We start from the raw sequence: 21,876 nt of genomic DNA on the forward strand, positions 1-21,876 counted from the left end.
TGTTTCTTTTGTTGCTGGTTCATGACATGATCAATGGAAACTCATCACTCATTCCGCATGACTCTTTTCATCTCTGGCAAATATTTTGTGTGTAAATACACAGGCTTTTTACTAAAAAATAAACTTTAGTTATAAGATTTGCACATGTATTATACAGTATATTCATAGGTTACCATTCACAGAACAAGTCAGGCCATTCAAGTACAAAATTTGTTTTACTTAAGTGTTGTTATGTTGATATAGTTTGCAATGACCAAAACAGTCCAAGGGAGGGGGGAGTTTACACAGGTGCTACCCACTCATTGTACAGTGGTGGAAGGGCCTTAAATCATGGACTTTCCCCATGGATCTTTTGTCTGCTGTACCAAGCTTCAGTGCATTTGTCCGCTAATTGTCTTTGATCTTGCAACATATGGTCTTGGGCACCTTTGGGCACTGGAAGACTAGCAAGTTCTGGGCAGACCAAAGTGTCTTTCATCAAGTCGATAACCTTTGAGAGCAGTTTATTCTCATCTCAGTGTGTGCCCCTGTGTACTAAGTGCCCCTGTGTACTAAGTCTAGTGTTATGCAGGTGTTCAGGATAAACCTTGATAAAGACCACTATAATGCATGTTCAAGAAGGAAATGGTTGAAGGTCTCATAGCAGCCACCTTGAGGACTCTGTATGGTAGTACTGAGATAGTGATTGTGCCTGAAAAATTAAACTGAGCTATTCTCATCACTCACCAAGTCAGGGTCTTGGTGTCCTAGTGATAAAACATTTTACAAATGACTTGTCTTCCTGGGAAACCATCCAGCAGAAGACACAATCTATTTTTTCCACTGGTCTTCAAGATGCATTCCATGTACTCCACAACCTGATTGACTTGTTAAAGATGTTCTTCTGTTTTATCAAAAATAAAGGGAGTAGTTGGTACAGCAAGACCCAACTGAATGGAATATTCTGGAACAACTTGGCTGGACTCGTCCTCTGTAATACCAGGGACAGAGAGTATCTCGGTATGTGGTGATGTCTATGCACAGTTAGGTGCAGCTTCTTGCAGAAGAAGCTATCATAATGAGAGAGATACTGGGGACATTTTCTCCCGTGATTTTGTACATTGCATCTTTGCAGACACATTCCATTTTCAATTTCCAGATGAAATGGAAAGTGGTTTGGGTGACTGCTATGGTATGGATCAACTGGCACCACATACAGCAACATCACGAATACCTCGCACCTGATGACCAAGTATTTCTCTTAACTGAGTGGGAATGTTGCTTCCTGGATCTTAGTCTTGGCTTCATTTTGGCTATACAGTCCATCTTGCATAGCCTGGCTCTTGCAAACCATTATCCTAGCATACTCAAGTAATTGGACCTGATAGATAAGGGGACAAAAGGGTCAGTCAGGCCAGTTACCAAAAAACATGGTCTGCTTTTTACTGCAATTCACTCTGGCTTCTGAGTTTTATCAGCCTGTGGACCGCCAGTGGATTTGGGCAGAATAGGGTGACAGAGGGATATTGATAGGATGCAGAGCTGGGCTGACAAATGGGAGTTCAATCCGGAGAAGTGTGAGGTGGTACACTTTGGAAGGACAAACTCGAGGGCAGAGTACAAGGTAAATGGTAAGGTACTTGGCAGTGTAGAGGAGCAGAGGGATCTGGGGGTTCATATTCACAGTTCACTGAAAGTTGCCTCACAGGTGGATAGAGCAGTTAAGAAGGCCTATGGGATGTTAGCTTTCATAAGTCGCGGGATTGAGTTTAAGAGCCGCGAAGTGATGATGCAGCTTTACAAAACTCTAGTTTGACCACACTTAGAGTACTGTGTTCAGTTCTGGTCGCCGCATTATAGGAAGGATGTAGAGGCGTTGGAGAGGGTGCAGAGGAGATTTACCAGGATGCTGCCTGGATTAGAGCGTATGGAATATGAGGAGATGCTTAAGGTGCAAGGGCTTTATGTACTGCAAAGGAGGAGGATGAGAGGAGGCATGATAGAGGTATATAAAATATTGAGAGGAATAGATGGAGTAGACGGTCAGCGCCTCCTTCCCAGGGCACCAATGCTCAAGACAAGAGGGCATGGCTTTAAGGTTATGGGTGGGAGGTTCAGGGGAGATGTCGGCGAAGGTTTTTCACTCAGAGAGTGGTTGCTGCATGGAATGCACTGCCTGGGGTGGTGGTGGAGGCAGATACATTGGACAGGTTCAAGAGTTTGTTGGATAGGCATATGGAAGAATGTGAGAGAGAGGGATATGCGGGAGGAAAGGGTTAGATAGTGTCAGGGTGGTTTGATGGATGGCACAACATGGTGGGCCGAAGGGCCTGTTTTGTGCTGTATGGTTCTATGGACATTGTATAAAGACCTGGGTTATTTGCCATCACGCAATTTGTTTTAACAGTTTAGGTGAACACAGTTCACTGCAAGCAAAAGTATTTCCTGACAGTAAAGTTGTCAAAAACAGTAAAGATATTTTCACTTACTGTAACTGGATTCCTAAGATGGTTATGGAATTCTTGTGAAGCTGTACAAAACAGACTTGAACATCATCAGAAACTCCACTGTAAACTCACCATCCAGAGAGTCGTGGATCCACCCAAATTGAAAGCTTAAAGGAGTTTATAAAAACATTTATTTTACCTCCCAAGACAAAAGTGATTTGGTCTCATGAATGTTGTGGCTGATTGGTAGAAAGGGACAAAAACAATTGAGAAACGGCAATTAGGATTCAAAGCAATATGAAGGCTGGAATTACTGGCCAAGATAATAGCCATTTTACTTTGTATTTACTGTACAACAGTAAATGCACCATTTAAATACTTGCTGCTTTAACTGAAGTATAAAATATGTACTGAATTAAATAATATAGTTGAATTACTATAATAAATGAATGAGGGCAATTAATTAGACATCTTGTTTAAGTTGGTCTTGTGCAACCCCACTGTGATCTGAATTTACTTAGTTGTGCTGTGCTGGGTTGGAAAGGGGAATATGAAGTCAAAGCCACATTAGTTTTTGATTGATAGATTCTTGAAGTAAATTGTGAATTAGTAAATAATTTCATGATTCATTAAACTGAAATGAAATTTATCCATTATTTTGCATACTTAAAATTATCTGATTTAATAATGTGCACATTTTTGGTAGAATATCATGCATTTCATAAATAACTTGCAAAACCTAAACATTTGCTGCTATCAATTATTCATTTGAACATATGACAGGAGTAGGGCCCTCACCTGGTATACCATTCAAGTAGATCATGACTGATCTGACTGTAATCTCACTTCTGCATTTCCAAATATCTTGAGCAGCACACAAAGGAGCTGGCAGAATTCAGCAGGTCAGGCAGCATCTGTGGAGGGAAACATTTTGAGTTGAGACCCTTCATCAGGATTGGAAAGAAGGGAGATAGCCAGTATAAAAAGGTGGGGGGGGGGAAGGGGTTGAGCAAGAGCTGGCAGGTGATAGGTGGATCCAGGTGAGGAGGGTGATAGACCGGTGAAGGAAGGAGGAGAGTGGGAATAATGTAAGAAACTTGGAGATGACAGCTGGAAGTGGCAAAGGGCTGAAGAAGATGGAATCTGATAAGAGAGGACAGTGGACCATGGAATAAAGGGAACGAGGTGGGGAGGGGAACTAGCGGGACGAATGTGCAGGTGGGGCAGGTGGAGAAGATGGGGGAGTGGACAGAGAGAGGGTAATGGGGTCAGTGGGATCAGGAGCAGAAAAGGGAAGGGACAGGAGGGAGTGGTTACTGGAAGTTGGAGAAATCGATGTTCATGCTGTCAGGTGGGAGACTACAAAGGTGGAATAAGAGGTGCTGTCCTTCTTGGTGGGATCCCCCCACCCCATGTATCATGATCCTATCTACCTTTGCATTAACACAATTTAAAGACTCTGCTCGTACCACCATTTTGAGGAGACAGTTGCAAAGATCACAACCCTCTGAGAAAAAAGAATCGCTGCCTCTATCTTAAATGAGTGACCCCTTATTTTTAAACAGAGACCCCTGGTTCTAGATTCTTCCACAAGTCGAAACAACTTCACGTCCATCCCATCAAGACCACTCAGGATCTTGTATGTTTCAATCAAGTCTCGTCTCACTCTTGTAAATTCTAGTGGATACAAGCCTAGCCTGTAATGTTTCCCTATGAGATGATAAACCAATTCCAAACATTGGTCCAGTAAATCTTCTCTGAACTGTTTGCTATGCATCTTCATCCTTTCTTAAATAAGGAAATCACTACTATACATAAACAATAATATTGTATTAGCCTCCCTAATTTCCTGCTATACCTGTGTTCTGACGTGGAGATCCAGCTCTCTGCATTTAAACCTCTGCAATCTCTCACCACTTCGATAACATGCTTCCTTTTTATTTTTCTTCCCACATTTTCCCGTATAATATTCTATTTGCCAAATCTTTGCCCAATCACTTAACTTGTCCATATCCCTTTGCAGTCTACTCATCTTCTTCACAATTTACTTTTCTACCTATCTTTGTGACAACAACAAATTTAGAAACTATACCTTTGGTGCCTTTATTGAACTCATTTATATCAATTGTAAAAAAAAAGTTGAAGCCCCATCATTAGTTTCTGCGGCACACCACTTGCCTCTTGATAATCAGAAAAAGAATTGAGGGCAATAGGAAACTGGCACAGGAGATGAGGGCCGTGGCCATTTATGTCAATACTGTTTTCTGTTAGCCAGCTATTCTTCTGTCCATACTAATATGTTGTCTCCTACAAAACAAACTTTTATTTTCCACAGTAACCTTTAATGCAACACCTTATTGAATGCATTTTCGAAAACTAAGTATCTTACATCTATTAGTTCCCCTTTATTTGCAGTATATTAGAACACATGAGGAGGAGGAGGCCATTCAGCCCTTAAACCTGCCTGCCATTCAAAATGATAATGGCTGATCTGCCACGGCCTTCATCTCCTGTGCCAGTTTCCCATTGCCCTCAATTCTTTGGTCTTTCAAAAATTTATCTACTTCCTCTTTAAATACCCCCAGTGACCGAGCTTCCACAAATCCTCTGGGGTAGAGAACTCCAGAGATCTGCCACTTTCTGCAAGAAGTAGCACCTACACACACCTCGGTTTTATATGACTGTCCCTTAATTTTATAACTAGTCCGACCATTTGAGATTCTCCCACTAGAGGAAATATCTTAACATCTACCTGCTCATGACTTCAAAGATCTTGTATGTTTCAATAAGATCACTCTTCATTCTTCTAGACTCCAAAGAATATCAAACTAATTTCTTTAGCCACTTGGGATAGGCCAGCTCTCATCCTAGGAATTAGCCAAGTGAATCTCCTTTGGATTGCATCTATGCCAATATATCCTTTCTTAAATAAGGGAACCAAAATTGTGCACAGTATGCCAGTTATGGCCTTACCAGTATACTGTACAGTTGTAACAATACTTTATTTCTAAAATCGATTCCTCTTGCAATAAGAGCCTTTATACCATTTGCTTTCCTAAAAACTTGCTGTACCTGTTAGCTAACTTTTTGCAATTTATCCACAAGAATACCCAGATCCCTCTGTCCTTCGTTCATCATCAGTCTTTCTCCATTTAGATCACATTCTGCTTTAGATTCCTCTTGAAGGACTGCATAACCTCACATGTTACCAAATTAATCTCCATTTGCTAAGTTTTTGCCCACTCACTCAACTTATCTACATCCAATTGCAGAATCCTGATATCCTCCGTGCAACACTCCTTCCCATCTATTTTTGTGTTATCAGCAAACTTGGTTACCTTGTACATTATGCCCATTCATCCAAGTCATTAATACAGATCATGAATAACTGTGGGCCAATAACTGATCATTGAGGGGCTCTATGTCTTACATCTTTTGAGGCTGAGAAAGACCTGTTAGTTCCAACTTTCCTCTATCCAAAAATCATCAATCCATGTTAGCACATTTCCCCTAATACCATTTGTTCTTATGATGGATATTCACTTTCCAGGCCCCAAGAAGGCTTATTTCTAACCTCAGCTTTTTAGTACACCAGCATGACCTATCCAAAGGTCAAGAAGTGGTTGCTCATTAAGCTAAAATCCTTTTTGCAAAAACAGCAGGAATTGTTCAAGGCTCAAGATGTTTGTTGTTTGCTAAGTTAAACTTCTAACCAATATTCCCTGCTCAGCCTCTTAACATAAACAAGAGGACAGTGGGATCCACCTTTACTTAATCAAACATTCCAGTCACGTGGCCTGAAAATGTGGTTGAAAAATATCACGTGCCAATGATGTCAACTAAGTGGGGGGAAAAAAAGTACAAATTTTTTTTTAAAAAAAAGCAGTCCGGGTTGGGGGAATAACAGAGAAGAGGTTACAGAAAGAACAGCTAGAATTCATTCCTCGGCCTTTGGTTTTTGCAACGGACGGCTTGTTCATCTGCAACTTTTTGAAATGTTTTTTTTTAGTCTGTAAGAATTGTACTTTGTTTGGAAATCCTTTGCAAGTTACAAGTCGTTGTTAGGAATTACTTATTAGAATTAAATGTGTCTCACTTAAAATAAAATAAACTGTGTTTAAACTGCTTCGTTAGCTGGAAGTATCTTCTCCTTGGTTGGGAGGAGGGACCCACCGCTCGAAATAGTGATTATTGACAGCTGGACCTTTCCATAGAGACTAAAGTAGTGAAATAAACTAATCCTTGAAGTGTAAGTTTGATACAGTATAATCTCCCTATAGTGAGGGTACTCATAGATACTTATGCTAGATAGAACTTAAAGTCTTAACTTAAGTTTAGAGCTCTCAGATGGTAACTCAATATCATCATAATCTGTGCACCAGCCTTTTAGTTGACACCATATCATATGCCTCTAAAAATGCTAAGATAAATGTATAGGTTCCCCACAATCCACTCTGCTTTTACATATTCAAAGGACTCTTAAGTACATGTGTCTTCCTCAAAGAAGTCCAATAGATTGGTCAAAAATGATTTGCCTTTCACAAACCATGATGACTTTGCCTGATTACCCTGTTATAATAGACATTAAGGTAACGAGCCTGTAGTGTTCTGTTTTATATCTCCTTTTTTTCAATAAAAGAGCTTCATTTTCAATCTAATGGAACTTTCTCCAAAACTGGGGAATTTTGTAAAATTAAAACCAGCTATCTCACTGCCACTTATTTTAAGACTCTAAGGTGAAGTTCAAGAGGACCTGGGGACACATCAGCCCGGAGTTCCAATCATTTGCTCAGTATAACTTCCCTGGTGATTGTAATTTGCATGAGTTCCTCCCTTCCTTTCAATTATTGATTTACAGCTATTTCAGGAATTGCCTTCTTAATTGGTATTTGCGTGAGTTTTAAGCTAAACAATAGTATTTTTGGTGACTAGGTGTTGCTCATGGAATTCACATTGACTTTGGTGAGCAGGCTGGTGAATCAGAAATTGCTGGTTTACTGCAAAGAGCCCTTGCTCAGTCTTAAAATGATTAAGAAGGTCCCACTGATTTTGTTTTGGGTAAGATCCAAGCAAGTGAAAACTGGAGGCTATGACAAGGAACTGGTTGTCGGCTATGCCACATACCATGTATTCTGTTGTAGGCTCTCCTTTGTTAGATAGTTGTGGGTTCAAGTCCCACTTCCTGAAATTTAATACAAAAAGTTATATTGATATTCCAGTGCTGTATGAAGTATGTTGCACTGTTGAAGGTGCCATCATTTGGATGAGATTTTAAATTCAAGTTATGTTGACTAGCTCAAATTGACATAAAAGATTCGAGTGCAGGGGAATCCTGGTCAATATTTATCCCTCAATCAGCATCACACACAAAAAATAAATGGTCTTTGTCATTTTGGGAGCTTGCAGCACTGTCACATTTCCTACAATACAGTGAATATATTTTAGAAGTATATTATTGGCTGGAAAACCATTTGACCTGTCCCAGGGAAAGGCACATTATAACTGAAAACGTTTTATTCTTGTTTTTCTTTTAAAGGATTTGCTGAAGAGCTATTGAAAAATGAGTTAGTTCGAGATGTAGAGGAAGTGATTGACATGCTGTTTGATAAAGTTGCAGTTTTGGATGAAGCAGAGAGTAACAAAATCAAGGATACACAGGTTTGTAAAAGCACTTGATATCTTTGCCCAGAAGTTTCAGTTGATTTCCTTTTGGAGATGATCTAGATCAAACACTTATCCTGACTACTCCAGGAAAAGAGTGCCAGTTACTTAATTTATAATTAGACATTATGTAACTAGTACTAAAATTTAAACACGGAAATAGAAGACCAACTGTCTACACAAATGAGATCAGTGCCTTTTTCAGATTGTGATATTGATTTAATACCAGTCTAATGAAAAAAAACTGCTGGAAGGGGCAGATCAAACCAATTGTAGGCAGTCTATAATTATGAATTATTTATGTGGTATGAATTGGGCATCATAACTTATAACTCTTGGACTAGGCCTTCATCTATGAAGTAGAAGGACATGGATCATGTTGAGGTTAGGGAGGGGTATGTTGATATTCTAGATATTTAGAAGGAGGAGGTGATAGGTGTCTTGAAAAATGTTAAGGTGGATAAGTCCCCAGGGCCTGATGGGATCTACCCGAGGAGACTGAGGGAAGCAAGGGAAGAGATTGCTAGGGGCTTGACAGTGTATCCTGGTTAGCCATGGGCAATCTGCCATGAGACTGGAGAATAGCTAATGTTTCTTTGTTTAAGGAGGGCAACAGGGACAAACCAGGAAATTATAGACGTGCGGGCCTTGCCTCACTGGTGGGGGAATTATTGGAGAAGATTCTTGGGGATGAGATTTTCTCGCATTTGGAAAAGCGTGGACTTATTCGTCAGCATGGCTTTGTGTAAGGGAGGTCCTGTCTCACAAATTTGATTTAGTTTTTTCAGGAAGTGGCAAAGATTGATGAGGATAGGGCAGTGCATTCTGTCCACATGGACTTAAGTAAACCATTTGACAAGATCCTTCATGGTAGGCTGGTCCAGAAGATTAAGTCACATTGGATCCACAGTGAGTTGACAGATTGGATCCAAAATTTCATTGGTCATAGAAGACAAAGTGTAGTAGTAGAGGGGTGTTTTTCTGACTGGAGGTCTGTGAACAGTGGTGTTCTGCAAGGATCAGTGCTGGGATTTTGCTATTTGCAATATAAATGATTTGGGTGAAAATGTAGGTGGTCCGATGAGTAAATTTGCAGATGACATACACATTTGTGGAGGTGTAGATTGCAAGGAAGGTTGTCAAGGATATTGATCAGTTGGAAATTTGGGAAGAAAAATGGAAGATGGAGTTTAATTCAGACAAGTGTGAGGTAATGCATTTTGAGAGGTCGTTTGCAAGAGGAAAGTATATGGTAAGTGGCAAGATTATTATGAGCATTGTTGTACAATGAAAGATGTTGGGGCGCAAGTCCATAGCCCTCTGAAATGAGGCAACACAAAGTGGCAACACAAGTGTTTAGGATGGTAAAGAAAGTGTACGGCATGCTTGCGGCACTGAGTATAAAAGTCAGCAAGTCATGTTGCAACTGTATAAAACTTCGGATCTGCTACATTTGGAGTATTATGTGCAGTTCTGGTTGCCACAATATAGGAAAGAAGTGAAGCTTTTGGAGAGAGTGCAGAAGAGGTTCACCAGAATGTTGCCTGAATATAGAGAATATTAGCTGTAGAAAGTTGGACAAACTTGGATTGTTTTGTCTGGAGTGTTGGAGGCTGAGGGCATTGATACAGGTATGTAAAATTATGATAGGCATAAATAGGGTAGACTTTTTCCCAGGGTGGAAATGTCAAATAATCTAGATCATAGATTTAAAGTGAGAGGAGGGAAGTGTAAAGGAGTTTTGCAGAGTTTTTTTTTACACAGGTGCTTGGAACACGTTGCCAGGGGAGGTGGAATGATAGCAACATATAAGAGGCATTTGGACAGACACGTGAACAGCCAGGGAATAGAGAACCACATGCAGGCAGATGGGATTAGTTTAGATTGGCATTGTGCAGACATGGTGGGCTAAAGTGGCTGTTACTGTGTGCTGTTCTGTACAGTACTGTAAATAGTATGTTGTCCATTTACTGATTTTTGCAAAATTCTTTGAGAAGTAATATTAAAGTATTGACTATATTGCAGAATGTCAGAGTACTTGGTCAACTATAATTATCGGTTAAATTTTCATAATACTGAATAATAAATCATCAAGATGCAAATTCAAATAGAAAAGTCATGAAATATTTTGTTCTTCTAATAAAGATGGAAGAGTGTGCTATTAATCTGTGGAACTGGGCAGTAACCAAAAGACTAGAATCCTCAATTAATGACGAACAAAGGACAAAATGTAAGTATTTCTTTTAATTGCTAAGTATTTATTTCTCTTTATTTTTCTTTTACTATTGGTATACTGCGACCTGTGACAAGCTGGCCTGCTCTCTCTCATAAACTAGTTGCTTTTTATGCAGAAAATTTAATTAGTATTTAAATTTCTCTGCAGAAGCACTTCTGGTGACAAATGGGCATGGAGATGAAGCATATATGGGAGAAATTCGGAGGTCTCTGTGAGAGATGTTATGAATTACAGTCTGCATCCCTCCTCCTTAATGTGCAGTGTGTTACTTTTGTAAATGCTGCCTCTGAAGGCCACTTCAGAAATTATTTTTTTTATGGAATGATTTAATTTACAACAATTTATAATTGATGCTTCTTGATTTTCCACCAAAGTGAATCACTCCATATACAGCACAGTAAATTCAGTCTCACCTTTTCATGCACACTCATTTAATCCGGCCTTATCCCTTGTACACTCTTTGTGTCCTCATCATAACTTTCAAAACTAGATGAGAAAGTGACCAAACTTGGATATTTTGACTTTGAGCAAAATCGAAATATTTTTGATATTCTAAATGTGCTGTTAGCTTTCAGTGCTTCTTGGTTACTAATATCAGGCTCATTTACCTACAGTTCACTATTTTCTCTGTTTTTGGATATCACTATTTGACTTTCTATCTTGTAATGTATTAAAGGAAGACTGCTCATTTTGAGTAGGTGTTCTTGCTGTTGCAATTTAAGATTAAAGTGCGAAGCGGTGGCTAAGCCATGGTGACTACCTCTCTCATGATTTCTACCTGCAAATCACTGTTGACTGAAATACCAGTCATGGGCTGGACTTGATGCTTGCTCAGAGACCTTTTATTTACCAGCTAAAATTCTGCTCCTCTGCTTTGGTGCATGTTTTGCCTTTTTCCTCCTCCTATGCTTCCATCTCACCCAAGGTCCTACTCCCTGATGACAATGAATCTGCTTTTGGTGCAAATGTATGAATCATAGCTTATATATAGCTCAGTGTGGTTTTGCTGAGCGATTTTACACTGTATACAATTCAAATTATGTATATCAATTATATTGGAACATTTGGTTATTTTCGTAAATTTAGACTTGGAGCTTTGATGCAAGAATTTTTTTTAAACTAAAATTGGAGTCGAATAATTGTGGAATTTATTGTTTCTGTAGGTATATCTGATGCTATGATGCAGGGTATTGATCTCTTAAGTACCAGCATAAATGCAGTGTTAGTGCAGTTTTATCAAAGTTTGAAAAATGGGTAGAGTCCTGAAACATCAAGCAGATATTTAGTGCATGGTATGTACCTATATGTGAACCTTTCAATTTTTAGTGCGTCATGTAGCCTGCAAGCTTGCCCATTTGAGTGATTGTGCTGATCCCACTGCAGTGTCACTGCAAAGACAAATACTGGTAAGTTTGAAACATGTTTAATAGACTGTTAGGTGGTTTTACTGAATAGAGTTGTGTTTGATTGTACAGTAATTTGGGATTGATAATTTTTTAAAATCTTCAGCATTATGACTGCTGTTAGTTACTAGAATTCAAAATTATTGTAAAATAAGCAATTCGAACTTTATCTGAGTAATGTGAAAGACCATGTGAATGCGAGTACTGTAAATGTCATTTACTTCATGCAGATTTAATTAAAATAAATTGTATGAACATTTGATATCGCTCTCTATATCACAGGCTGTTATGAATCAACATAAGTAAGCATTTATCAAAAAATCTTTCTCGCAATTGTCCTTGTTTCTGTCAAATGGCTGACCCCTTATCTTGAGACAAAGGCAAAATCTACACACACCCACCAGTACCTTTTCTCTCGTGCTCCTTGTTACCTTTTATTTTTTTGGAATGCTTTTCTATCATGATGTTTAACATCTCTGTCCTTTCCTTATTTCTCAGTATTAATTTCACTGTCTCTGCTATAAAAGGGACCGTGATTTATTTTTTGCTACTCCCTTTTCACATTTTCAGAAACTCTTATGGTAAATATATTTGATATTCCTTGCTATTGTACTTTCATATTCCACTTTCTCCCTCTTTATCTATCTTTTTAGTGATCATTTACTGGTTTCTAAAAATTCTCCTAATCTGCAGGCCCCTTGCTGTTCTTTACAACTTCATAAAAATCCTTGTCCGAATCTAGTACCATCCTTCTATGGTTAGCTATGAATGGATCATATTTCCCATAAAGTCTTTAATTCTCGATGGAATGTAGAGGCATTTCATGATTTACAAACATTCCATTTATAAACTTTTGCAATGATGCAACTGACTCTTTAGGGTATGTTGCCATTGACTTAGGAAGCTTGATTTTGCTGTAACAAATAATCCTTGTATATTTATTTCTTTGCTCATGGCAGTGACTTGTTTCTAATACTTTAAAGATGCACTTTTGCAAAGTTTGTGTGTTGTATTAGAGTTTATTTTCTTCCTTGTTCTGCTGTTAGAGAATGTTGAGACTTAAGCTGGGTTTATAGGAATCACTGAGTTGCTGCAAGATGCATTATAGTTACTCACACTGTTCCTATTAAAGTAATAGTAAGGCTCAGTGTGCACAACTTGCTGCTTATGACAGTACATTACTACTTGCTTTTAGCATCAGCATGTCAAGTTTCTATTACAAAGATCTGAAAGCATTCCATGGATGCTGGAGTGGAGGGAGCTGATAGGGGGAGTATTTACCTAGCTTTCGAAAACTGGCAACAACACCCTTCATTTAAAAAGTCCCAGTGGAGGGAGGCTTGAGGGATCATAATTCAGCGACTGACATTGTGCTACCATCCTTGATTCTTCTGACATTATGCACTTGGAAATACTAAATCTGTAATCCCTATGGGTCACCAGTATGGCTGTTGTGATTGTGACATTTGTTATTGCTTCTGTCAAGCTCAGCTTAATATTTGTGTGCAGAGAGAGAGAGATAGTCAGTAGTTACAGTTAATAAGAACCTAACAAGAATAATTTAACAAGCACCAGCCTTCAATCATTTTCTATTGATCCTGTATTGCCATTGTAAGAGCTTCCAATTCACCTTTGGTGATATAAGTAATAAGCAGCAATTGAAATCACAAATGTAATTGTGTTACCAAGATCACTATCCATTAGGATGAGAGCTGTGCTATGCTGACTTTTTGAAATTACAGACCACAGACATTTGATGTGATGGGTTTCACTGCACACAATTGGTCCTTCAAAGTAACCAGAGAATTTACACAGACCACTGGAAGTAGACTTCTCCAGGCTGAAGTATAAGTACAGTAGGGAAAATCTGATCTGTATTTTTACATGTTGGCATCTGCTCAGTACTGTATGGGAAATAGATCTCTATTGGTTGTAACAGAATATGAGTCCCAGATGTGCATCATGTGTTATGAAGGGTAAAGGTGTTATTACGAAGAGAATGGAAAATGGGTTAAGCATGTGGTTGGAAGATCAGAATCAATGGCATGTGCCCCTGAGGCAAGACTTGAATGAATGCAAGGAAGATGGAGGGGTGGTAGGGAGGGAGGGGGATGGTGGGAATGAATCTTCAGAAAGTGCTAATTTTATTCAAGGTCAGTGATGGCTGACTTGAACATTTCAATGAAGTTGCAAATGTACAAAATATTCATCTGGTAGCAAATGCATATATCGTGGTGGCAGAAAATTTACCATAGGAGCTGAAATGAATCATCGAGGAAAGTGGCTCCTCTTCTAAACAAGTGTTTAATCTGGATGAGATGGAGTTCTTTTTGAAGAGGATGCCCTCACATAAGTGCAGCTCGAAGGATGTGAATACAGCTCTAGACTTCAAGATCACCTTACTTTTCTCCTTGGAGGCAATGTTAAGGATGCCTGTGGGTTTAAGCATTTCTCAATCGACCACTCAGAGATCCTGAGGGCTCTAATGGGATATTCAATTACCAATCTTCCAGTGGTGTGGTGATCAAACAAAAGAACCTGGATGACAATTTTTCTTGTCTTTTGTGAAGAACATTCTGTGAGCAGTAACTTGGGCAACAGAGACTTTGCTCATCATCACAAAATGCCCCTAAATATCATGATCATCCAAGTAATGTTTTTGCTCCCTGATACCACTTCATTGTTATAACCTATGGAATGTGGTGCTATCAGTGTGTTCAAATATTACTACTTACAGTGCATAATGAGGCAATTCATTACTGAGACAGGCAGCAATGACAAACCCATCATTCAGAAAATTTTAAAGAAGTATAGTATCAAGATAGCAACACATGCACAAAATGCTGGAGGAACTCAGCAGGTCAGGCAGCAGCTATGGAGGGAAATAAAGGTTGACTGTTTATCTCCCTCCAGAGATGCTGCCTGACCTGCTGAGTTCCTCCAGCATTTTGTGTGTGTTGCTCCGGATTCCAGCATCTGCAGAATCTCTTGTGTCCGAGTATCAAGGTAGCCTTTGCCGACATCAGTGCCTCGTAGGATAACATAGCCTGTTAAGGTAATGAGCAAATTATGGTGTAATGCAGGAAGTTATGGCCAAAACTCCTAGGGGTATACAAATCTGAAAAATCTCCAAGAAGACATTGTCAAATTGGCAGATGATGGTGGGTTTGATGAAGTAGACCAGAATGATATGGGAGAGTTACAGGAATCCCATAGCAATGAGCCACTAACAAGGAACTGTTAAAGCTTGAACAAAAGAGGTACAAGAAACCACTGACATAGATAACATTATTACCAAGTAGCTCATTACGAAAAGGCTTTCAAAGGCATTTTGCCACGTCAAGAAAGTGAGAGTTTTCCTCAAAGATGACAGTTCTAAGATGGAATACAAGATTAGATGTGGCTGCATGATCGGAGATGTTGTGCTTTGCTGTATAGAGTTATATCAGCCAAAAGGAACACTCGCCATCAGCATCACTCAATCAATCAATCAAATCACTCAGCCAAATTCAATCAATCAGTCATCAACTCCATCAAGCTCAGGTTCACCAGCACCATCATCATCCGAACTCCAGTGATAACTCTGCCCCTTACTCCTGTTGTCATTTCAACTTGCAAAGTTCCCGCTAACACTTAGGCATGAGGTTAAGAAAATATGAGTTAGGAGCAGGTTACACTTTTGGCCTCGCATACTTGCTCCATCATTCAAAAGATCATGACTGCAATCTCATCTCTGCCTTCCTGCTCATGGTTACCTTTCATCTGATTGTCTTCTTTAAGGAGCATTCTTAATAACCACAGTTTTTCTTGGCCTTGGAGAATGGGAGTTGTAAAGACTTATGATCCTCTTAAGAGAAAATTGTTTTGCCTCGTGTCTCGAATGACTGAAACCCAGGTGATGAATCTAGTCCTGGATTCTCCCACAAGAGATTCTATCCACTCTCTCAAGACCCCTCTGGATCTTGTTCTGTTTCATTGAGTCATAGAGTAATAAAGCGTGGAAGTGGGCTTTCATGTTTGACCATCAAACTCCTTTTTAATTAATCCTATGCAAATCATATTTTATTCTCCAGGGTTTCCATCAGAGCCCACCAGATTCCATCACTCACCTACACACTAGGGCCAATTTATTGTGACATTTTAAGCTACCGACCTGTTCGTTTTTGGGATGTGAGAGGAAACAGGAGCATCCAGTAGAAACCCATGCACTCACAGCGAGAATGTACAAGCCTCACACAGATAACACCAGAGGTCAGGATTGAACCTCGGTTGCTGGCGCTGTGAGGCTGCAGCTCTACAAGATCCAGCATCATCAGTACCCTGAAAGTAATTTATATATGTTTTAGTGTATGGGAAGATGAAAGTCGCCCACAATTATTGCATTACCTTTGTTACAAGTCTTCTCTATTTCTTGGTTGATATCTGGCCAATAGTTGGGGGCGGCCAATACACTATAAGTACAAGTTTTGCTGTCCCTTGTCACTTATCTCCAGCCAAACTGAATTTACTTCCTAATCTACTGAGCCAAGATTCACTCTTACTACTATTCTAACAGTTATTATTATCAGAGTTACTACTTCTCTGCCTTTTTCATTCTTCCTATCTTACTGAACAGTCAATTATCTGGAAGATTCAGATCCCAGTTTGCAATCTCTTTTATAATGTTGGGTTATACCCATTTTTCTATTTTATGCTGCTAATTCATTTATTTAATGGTGAGTGCTTCAGATATTCAGATTTTTAAAAAAATGTTAATTTTGACTTATCATTTTTTCTTACTTGGACCTTATTGCTGTATACATTACTGTTATATGCTCTGTACCCTCTTGTGACACTCCACTTTTAATTGCCCACATAGCTACACTTCTCCATTCCATTTACCTGTTTAAATTTGCCCTCATTATTGAATCTTATCTAACTTCAAGCCCTATCTGCAGCCTTTGCTATTTCATTCAACAGGGCTCTTGTCTCAGCCTGATTTAAGTGAAACCCTCACAACAGTGCAGCTCCTCCATTCCTCAAGACTGGTGCCAGTGCCCCATAAATTGAAAACCATTTATCATGCACCAGTTTTGAGCCAGTCATTAAACTCTTATATCTGTGTGTGCCATGCCAATTTGCATGTGGCTAAGTTTGTGATCAAGGGATTTTTGCCTTTGTGGTCCTGCTCGTTAATTTAGATCCTAGCTCATTCTCCCTCAGAAGAGTCACATTTTTAATTTAGCCTATGATGTGTGTTCTTTTATGGCCCACTGCAACTGGATGCCCTTCTCCTACTTCATCTTCCTCTGCAGGCCAGAGGCATTGTCCTTAACCTTGGCACTGGGCAGGCAACACAGCCTATGACAATGATACACATGTATGATTTCACATGCAAGTCACAGGATCTTAATTTGCACACTAATAGTGCCCTCCCTACAGGTCAGGAATTTTGGCTGCCCATCCAAAGGCCCCTACCATATTGACTGGCTGGAACCCCAGTATACACAAAGGTCTCAGTTAATTGATATCATTTTAGGGCTGATACTGATCCTTTTATACCAGGTGGTCTTTAAAATTAGCTGCCCAGCATTTACAATTGATTTAGTAGAAGTACATTTAGTTTACAGATGGATTACATTAAGAATGATTATTACTTTCCATTCCAGATGTTCACAAAAACTGGACGAAGCTGGCTAGACTGTAGGAAGCCACTGCTGGCAAATGGATTTCTGGACTTGGCCGTGACAGTATTTTACTTTTATAAATTTGTTTACTAACTTTAATTGCATATTTAGTTTTATCTACAAAAGACATTCACTTGATAATATATACTCTAAATGTCATTTGGCAATTCATTTTCAAAAAGCAGAATATTAATTTGAAATAACAGAGAATTGTACTTACTATTTGCTTTCTTTACATCATACTTATGTAATAACTTGGTTTTGTTTTTTAACTTTCAATTTACTTTCATTTTGATAAAGAAATTTCAGAGCAAGGTTAACTATAGATGTAATGTTCAATTAGGATTTCCAAGAGTGGGAGAAGTTCTGGTTTGGTGACTCAGAATGTCACAGGGACTTAACTGTCATGGAGGCAATCCCAAGTTACAGTTAAGGAACTGTTATGGTTCTTGCTGCTTGTGGTAGAAATAATGGTCAAATTGGCATGCTTTAGTTTTCAGAGTTTAGATGAATCTGCAACTCTGCAAACTAAAGCATATCAATTGAGTCATAATGATGGGTGGAAGAGAGATCAGAACAGATTGAATGGTTTTGATTGGAGGTAAGAAAACGTTTTTTAGGGTGTTGCCTGCTACTCCTAGTTTAAACTGAATAGAACAGTCCTCACCTCCTTTAATCTCAGTTTCCTAAAGCAACATTAAAGTTGAAAGTGATAGAAAATCTGAGGTAGACAGTTTTATCAAAACATTAAGGAAACAAATGTGTTTGAGCTGCAGAGAGGGGGAAGGTTAGAGAGAACAAATGGAATGTCTACAATAGGATTGAGATCTATTGTCCAGGTGGCACAGTTGTTTTTAGCGCCTTCTAAGATTGGGATCTGTCTGGAGGAGTGTAAATAGAGAAAAATGAAAATTAGGGAGGGAGGGCTAGGGAGAACAAAGTCAATATTTGTGATAGGGTGAAGACCAAGGTTGTCCAGGTGACACAATTGCTTTCTGTGTCATCTAAGAAGGGAATCTGTCTGGAAGAGTAAATAAAGGAGGAAAAATGAGGGCAGTTACAGAAAACAAACAATACTGGAGCAATTGGTATTCAGAATAATAAACCAATACCAAGCTGTGAAGTGCAGAACCACAGCAGTTTCTGGAAATCTGAAATAGAGGATGCTGGAAATACAGAGCAGATTAGATGGCATCTGTGGAGCAAGAAGTGAGTTGGTGTTGCAGTTTAATGATGCTGACACGGCTGTCAACTGTGTTTGCTTTATTTGCCACAGTTCTGCTCTCGTCCCCCTTTCCTCCCAGCCAGAAGGAGAGAGTTTCCCCTTTTCTCACTATCCACTCTACCAGCTTCTACAGTAAATGGATCATTCTCCATAATTTCCACCGTCTTTACCAGGATTCTATCACAAGCACATCCTGAAGGGATAGTTTCCTTTGTGACTCTCTGATTCACTCTTACATCTCCAGAAAACGCTCCTCTTCTTTCCCAAACAACAGGAGAAGATACAATACTTTGCCTTTTGGCATGTGCCTTCCCACCATCTAGGGAGCCAAACAGTTCTTCCAGGTGAAACAGCAATTTACTTGGAGTCATCAAGCATGAAATGGGTTCTTTGGCCCACCACGTCCATGCTGGTCATCAAATATCTATTTATACTGATCTAATTTTTCGACATACAGTCCTTGGCTTTCTGTGCTCGCCTTAACGTTTCTCTAATGTTGTGAGGGTATCTGCATTCACCACCCCCTCAGGCATTGTGTTCAAGATTTCAACGATCATATGAGTGGAAAAAGTTCTTCCTCAAATCCCCTCTAAATATTCCTACCCCTTACTTCAAATTTATGCTCTCTATTATAGACATTTTTGCCAAGGGGAAATTTTCTACCAATTTTATGTCCCTTAATTTTGTATATTTCTGTTAGGTCCTCCCTTAGTCTTCACTTGATGGAGTGAAACAAATCGATGTCTCCAGTTTTTCCTCTCAGCAGAAATTCTCCATCCCAGGTAATATTGTGGTGAATCTCATCTGTACCTCCTCCATTGTAATCATATTCTTCCTCTTGTGTGGTGACCAGAACTGAACTCAGTACTCCAGCTATGGCCTAACTTGTGCTTTATATGGTTGTACCATGACCTCCTTGCTCTTGTATTCAATGCCCCAAATAATATAGGCAAGAATCTTATCACCCGTGGTGCTGCCTTCAAGGATCCTTGCATGTGTACACCAAGGCCCTACTGTTCCTCAGTACTTCCTAGGGTCCTACCATTCATTGTATATACCCTACTAAGTTACTTCTAAGAATGCATCACCTTGCATTTTTCAGGATTAAATTCCATCTACCATTTTTCTGCCTGTCTTACTAACAGATCAATATTGCTCTGTAGCTGAAGATTATCCTTCTCACCAACAACAACACCACCAATCTTCATGAGATCTGCCAACTTGCTAATCATAACTCCAACATTCACCTTCAGATCATTAATAATAGTAAGGGTCTAGCACTGATCCCTACAGCACACCATTCGTTATGGGCTTCCAATCACTAAAACAGCCCTTGAGCATTACACCCTGCCTCTATCACCAAGCCAATTACAGATCCAAATTTCATGGTAAGTCTCTGGTAAGTTCCTCCCTTTCTTTGCTTTGGTGTTCCTTTTGGTGCCAGGACAGAGTAGTTAGAATGGCTCTGGGGTCGGTGGTGTGTTCAGCTTCTGAGATGTGGGCGTTCTGGGAGACATCCAGTCTCCCTGATAACTACATCTGCATGAGCTGCATCCAGCTGCAGCTCCTTACAGACTGTATTAGGGAACTGGAGCTGCAGCTGGATGACCTTTGGCTCCTACGGGATAACGAGGAGTACATAGATAAGAGCTACAGGGAGGCAGTCACTCCGAAGCTGCAGGAGGCAGGTAGCTGGGTGACTGTCAGGAGAAGGACAGAGAGTAGGCAGGTAATGCAGAGTACCCCTGTGGCCAATCCCCTCAATAACAGGTATACTGCTTTGGATACTGTTGGGGTGGATGACCTACCGGGGAAAGCCACAGTGACCAGGTCTCTGGCACTGAGCTAGGTCGTGTGGTGCAGAAGGGAAGGGGGGAGAAGAGGAGGGAGGTAATAATAGGGGGTTCCATAGTAAGGGGGGCAGACAGATTTTGTGGACGTGAAAGAGACTCCCGGATGGTATGTTGCCTCCCAGGTGCCAGGGTTAGGGGCGTCTTGGACCGGGTCCACAGCATTCTAAAGGGGGAGGGGGAACACCCAGAGGTCGTGGTACATATTGGTATAAATGACATAGGTAGGAAAAAAGATGAGGTCCTGAAGAGGGAATATAGGGAGTTAGGTAGGAAGCTGAAAAGCAGGACCTCAAGGGTAATAACCGCTGGATTGCTGCCCGTACCACGTGCCAGTGAGGGTAAAAATAGGATGATTTGACTGAGGAATTGGTGCATGGGGGCAGGGTTTCAGATTGGTTGATTATTGGGATCTCTTCTGGGGAAGGTACGACTAGTACAAAAGGGACAGGTTACAGCTGAACTGGAGGGGGACCAACATTCTTGTGGGCAGGTTTGCTAGAACTGTTGGGGAGAGTTTAAACTAGTTTCGCAGGGGAATGGGAACCAGAGTGATAGATTAGAGGTTGGTGCATTGAGTGTACAAGTAGATGCAGAGTGTAGAAAGACTGAGAGGAAGGGTAAGTATGTGTTAAGAAGGAGAGCATGGGTAAGTACATGGAACTATGATGTGGTGGCCATCACAGAGGCTTGGCTGTCACAAGGACAGGAATGGCTGCTGGATATTCTGCGGTTTAGATGTTTCAAAAGAGACAGGGACAGAAGTAAAAGAGGTGGGGGAGTGGCTTTGCTGATCAGGGACATTGTCACAGCTGTAGAAGGGGAGGATGTCCTGAAGAGATCGTTCACTGAGTCAGTGTGGGTGGAAGTCAGAAACAGGAAGGGAGCGATCACTCTATTGGAAGTATTCTACAGATTCCCCCCAATAGCAGCAGAGACGCTGACAAGCAGATTGGAAGGCAAATTTAAGAGAGGTGCAAAAATAACAGGGTTGTTGTCATGGGTGATTTCAACTTCCCTAATATTGATTGGCACCTCCTTAGTGCAAAGGGGATAGATGGGAAGGAGTTTGTTATGTATGTCCAGGAAGGATTCCTGAAACAGTATGTGGACAGGCCGACTAGAGGAGAGGCTCAACTGGACCTGATACTAGGCAATGAGCCTGATCGGGTTTCAGACCTCTCAGTGGGAGAGCATTTTGGAGATAGTACCATAACTCCTTGACCTTTACAATAGCCTTGGAGAGGGATAGGAGCAGCCGATATGGAAAAGTAGTTAACTGGGGGAGGGGGGAATTATGGTACTCTAAGGCGTAGATTGGGAACAGATGTTCTTGGGGAAGTGCACATTGGAAATGTGGAGGTTGTTCAAGGAATACTTGCATGGGGTTCTGGATAGGTTTGTCCCAT

At 40.2% G+C, this 21,876-nt stretch overlaps 1 protein-coding gene across 1 annotated transcript in view; it reads left to right on the forward strand.

Moving 5' to 3' along the window:
• The first annotated feature begins 1,143 nt into the window (after positions 1 to 1,143).
• Positions 1,144 to 21,876, forward strand: part of tex11 (testis expressed 11) — a 73,409-nt gene continuing 52,676 nt past the window's right edge. Inside the window, 5 exon segments of the mRNA XM_052022316.1 lie at positions 1,144 to 1,171; positions 7,963 to 8,084; positions 10,233 to 10,317; positions 11,650 to 11,729; positions 17,375 to 17,455. Of these exon segments, the coding sequence (XP_051878276.1) occupies positions 1,144 to 1,171; positions 7,963 to 8,084; positions 10,233 to 10,317; positions 11,650 to 11,729; positions 17,375 to 17,455 (396 nt within the window).

The sequence above is a fragment of the Pristis pectinata genome, chromosome 8 (assembly GCF_009764475.1).
Source record: "Pristis pectinata isolate sPriPec2 chromosome 8, sPriPec2.1.pri, whole genome shotgun sequence".
In the NCBI taxonomy this organism is placed as follows: domain Eukaryota; kingdom Metazoa; phylum Chordata; class Chondrichthyes; order Rhinopristiformes; family Pristidae; genus Pristis; species Pristis pectinata.